General features: G+C 32.7%; 1 protein-coding gene across 3 annotated transcripts; it reads left to right on the forward strand.

Moving 5' to 3' along the window:
• Nucleotides 1-1,574: 1,574 nt before the first annotated feature.
• LOC107879749 (protein NEDD1) lies at nucleotides 1,575-3,201 on the forward strand. 3 transcript variants are annotated; one of them, XM_047403900.1, is made up of 3 exons: nucleotides 1,575-2,006; nucleotides 2,086-2,198; nucleotides 2,921-3,201. In XM_047403900.1, exons 1-3 carry the CDS (start codon nucleotides 1,850-1,852, stop codon nucleotides 2,939-2,941), a joined length of 291 nt encoding a protein of 96 aa, XP_047259856.1. In that variant the 5' UTR covers nucleotides 1,575-1,849; the 3' UTR covers nucleotides 2,942-3,201. The 3 variants fall into 3 exon arrangements, with proteins under 3 accessions (XP_047259856.1, XP_047259855.1, XP_047259854.1); XM_047403899.1 differs by having other exon boundaries at nucleotides 1,576-2,006; nucleotides 2,938-3,201; XM_047403898.1 differs by having other exon boundaries at nucleotides 1,577-2,006; nucleotides 2,908-3,201.
• The last annotated feature ends 730 nt before the right edge of the window (nucleotides 3,202-3,931 follow it).

Here is a 3,931-nt window from a genome sequence, read left to right on the forward strand (position 1 = left end):
TGTGATTGTGGAGGTTTGCTCTAATCGCAGAACAATTGAAGAAAACAATGAGTGCCGAGGAGTTGAAGTCGAAGCATCGTAATGGTCCAGAGAAGATGATCAAAATAATGAAACAAAAAGAATTGAAGAAACCTTCATCTCCGAAACCCCCCAAAAATACAAAGATTTGAAAAGAAAAAAAATTAGAGAATCAAACAAAAATTCCAAGTCTTGATGTCGAAACTCTTCTGAATATGATTTTGAAGAATATTAGGACGAAGAGATATTTGTATAAGTATTTATTAACTAATGGGTACTGATTTGTATATATATACAAATCTGGTTGTATATAAATTTTTTTGGGGCATGTGCATGTATTTGTATTTTGTATATACAAAGAAATAATGCATCAAAACCTCCCTGAACTTGTCCCGACAACTTACTTTAACACTTAAACTTTACGAATAATTGTTTACCCTTCTTAACATCTTTAAAGTGAATTAATTTCCTCCCTTATGCTGACGTGAATTTTAAAAAATATAAAAAGAAAAAGAAAAAACAATCAGATGCCATGTCAGCATAAGCGGGGAATTTAATTCAGTTGAAAGTATTTAAAGGAGGTAAATAAATGAAAGTTAAGTTTAAGTGCTAAAGTGAGTTGGGAGGACAAGTTCAGGAGGGTTTTGATGCATTATCTCTATATACAAATGCTTATCAATATATACAAATGCTTATCAATATGTATTTTTGTACAGTGTTGCATTTGTTTTTGAACTATTCTATGTCATTTTAGATGGTAACATATGTATTTATTTGTATTTTTTACTATTTAAAATATGTATTATGTATTTTTTGACTACATATATATATATATAAATATAGTTGTCCTTTTTGTTATAAAGATTTATGTCCTGTGTGTATATATACATATGGGTTAGATATATATTTCTGTAAATACATATGCAGATATTTATTTTTTTGTATTGTAAATACATATGCAAATGTATGTCTATGTATTTTGTATATTTTTTAATATGTATATGTGATATAAAGTTTTTTGTTGTTGTATACGTTTTGCGTGATCATATATTCATGGCAAAAAGCACCAATGAGGCCTGTTAGGAAAATTAGGATAGTAGACGACACATAAGCCCTTAAAGTTTGATGATTTTTTCTATTTTGAAGACTGAACCAGTTGAATTGGGGTCTTCATTAGGAGAGTAAGAATACGCGTTGTACTTTTTTTTTCTTAATCAAGATTTTATCCCATTGAATTTTCCTGATAAAGCTTTTAATGAGGTATCACTCAAATGCTTATTCAATAAATTTTTATTTACATGGACATTCAAGGGGTATTATGAAACATGATGAAAGTCCATGTGTCAAAACAAATACCATGTGTCTTGTTAAAGTTAGATAAAAAAGAGTCATACTCCACAACTTCTAGTGGATAAAGTTTCCATTTTTTTATGCAAAAAAAGATCAATATAGAAAGAAAATACTACTATTATTACTTCTCCATTTTGTGCACTTTGGTTATAGTTTAGATAATTTTATATCAAGTTATATATATATATATATATATATTGTTATGGCCAAACACCTATAACAAAATTTCCTTGATGCACTTGAGAGTAGGCGCCCACTTTTTGGCCCAACGTTCTTTGAATTTCCAAATCCCAGTCCTTTGTCTCTCTCTCTCGCCGGTAGGGTTTCAAATCAAACACCTAAAGTAGAAAATGCTCAATTACACCCACTCCACTCTCCTATCCAATCTTCTCTCTTTCTCTTTTTGCACTTTCCCATCTTCTTAAAATCCAAATCTGTCATTCATAAAAATTGCACATTTTACCCATCCAGCAATTATAGAATGAACTCCGAAGATTCGATAAAGACCCTTTTGGCTTCTACTGGCGATGATACCGTTAAGCTATTTGACCTCTCTCTGGAACCCCGTGATCCCTGCATTCTTAGCTACACTCCTTCCCCTGATTTCCAAGTCAACTCCATCAAGTGGAACCACACTAGTTAGTCAAAAATTTTGTTTCTTTTACATTAATTTTAAGTATATACATATTTGCAAAATGGATTTAATTTTTGTTGTAGATTTGGTGGTGGCAAACGCTGGAGATGACAAGAAGATATCATTGTGGAGGAAAAATGGACAGGATTTGGGAACTGTACCAATGGGCGGCACTGATGGTGCTGACAATATCGAGGTAATTTTGTTTATTTTTTGACTTAATGTCTGCAAATTTAAATGCAATATTACAATTTAATATTATTTGGTATCACCAACAACTGCAAAATTTGCAAGTTTAAACCTTTTGTTTAGTTTAATACTCAATTATGTTAGCTACTTTGTTGTCATGTTATCAAAATGTAATATTTCCTTAATTGTCAATTATTGCAATGGATTTTGGCACAACATTTTTTTAAGAATAGTGAATTTTGAGAGTTAAAGATATGCTGGATTGCAGCAGCTTGGACCAACTTTATTTTTATCTCTATTTGCTGCTGAAATTTACCAGAAGATTGATTCTTTCATATGATAAGTTTTCATTTAGAATGCACAGGACAGGTCTCAATGATGTTCTCACCTATTAGAGAGATTTCTAAAGCATAATAGCATACTTACTAGCATATTTCAAAAAAGGGATATTATAGCACATTGAAACTTTTCTACACATGGCTAGGCTGCTTTTGCCATATACATTTTATGCAACATGGGTACTTCTGATTGTGCTCATAATACCAAAAAAAAAAAGGCAGGCTCAAGGGAAAAAAAGATCCGAGCTGATTCAGATAATAGCAGATTCAAATATTGATTTTTTTCCTAATATAGTAATTTCAAATATTGATAATGTATAATTTCTTTGAGATTTTCATCTAGTGGTAAGATCTCAACACATAATGTGTGTGTGCTAGGTGCATATAACAGGTTCGAAATTGTTGCAGATAGAAATCTGGTGTTTAAGTGGAGAAGGAAGATGATAGACCCATTATCTACCAAGTTTTGAACCATTCACCACGGACCCTTGTAAAATCAAAAAAATATTGATTGTAATAAATTATGCATGTACAATCTAATACACACTTTGATAGCCATGTATCATCTAATACACTGATAGTGTCATGTAGATTGGTGGATGTTGCACTGATTAGTGGATATTGCACTCAAATATTCTCAAATAATTACTTTTCTATTTTCCTTATTTTTAGTATCTAAGGATAAGTTTTTCAAATACCGTTAAGAGTGATAAAACACTAACTAAAAGTCACAGTTTCAAATTCAAAGAAGAAAGGCATGTTCAAGACATTGTTTGAACCACAATAATTTTGTTAAGAGGAAGCCAAAATGATGTCAATTATGCTAAATTAGAAAAGTGTGTTTGCCGTTGGCTTATAAGAAAACCATAATTTGCTTTATCTACTAATCAGAAAAGAGTATTGTACTTTACATCTTTGTATATTGAATGCGCTTGCCATAGATTTTTGTGTTCACCACTAGGTTTGAATGAGATAGACATAGAGTTTTGGTAGTGTATAAAAAATGGATCCCTGATTGTTTGATTATCCCGTGGCATATATGTTGATGAGAGGAGGATGCTGCATAAGTGTGGTCAATATTGCTATCATGTAGCAGAAGATAAAAATGTGAAGATTTGGTTTGGGATAAAATTAGCATCTTATCCTATCCCTATTACCTATCATGGGTCTTTAGTTAGGGGTGTCAAGTGGGCCGGGCCAATCCGGTCCGACCCGGTCTTTGTAAGTAACCCGGTCCGGTTTGACCTGACCTGCTAAGCCCTAGGGCTTTAGGGTTTCGGATCCCGGACCGATTATTTTTTTAAAATGAGCCCGACTAATCCGGTCCGGACCAAGCCCGGTCCAGGCTCGCCGGTTAACCTGCCCGGCCCGGCCCGAATACCTTCTTTTAAAAAAAAAAAAA

The sequence above is a fragment of the Capsicum annuum genome, unplaced genomic scaffold, assembly GCF_002878395.1.
Source record: "Capsicum annuum cultivar UCD-10X-F1 unplaced genomic scaffold, UCD10Xv1.1 ctg49589, whole genome shotgun sequence".
In the NCBI taxonomy this organism is placed as follows: Eukaryota; Viridiplantae; Streptophyta; class Magnoliopsida; order Solanales; family Solanaceae; genus Capsicum; species Capsicum annuum.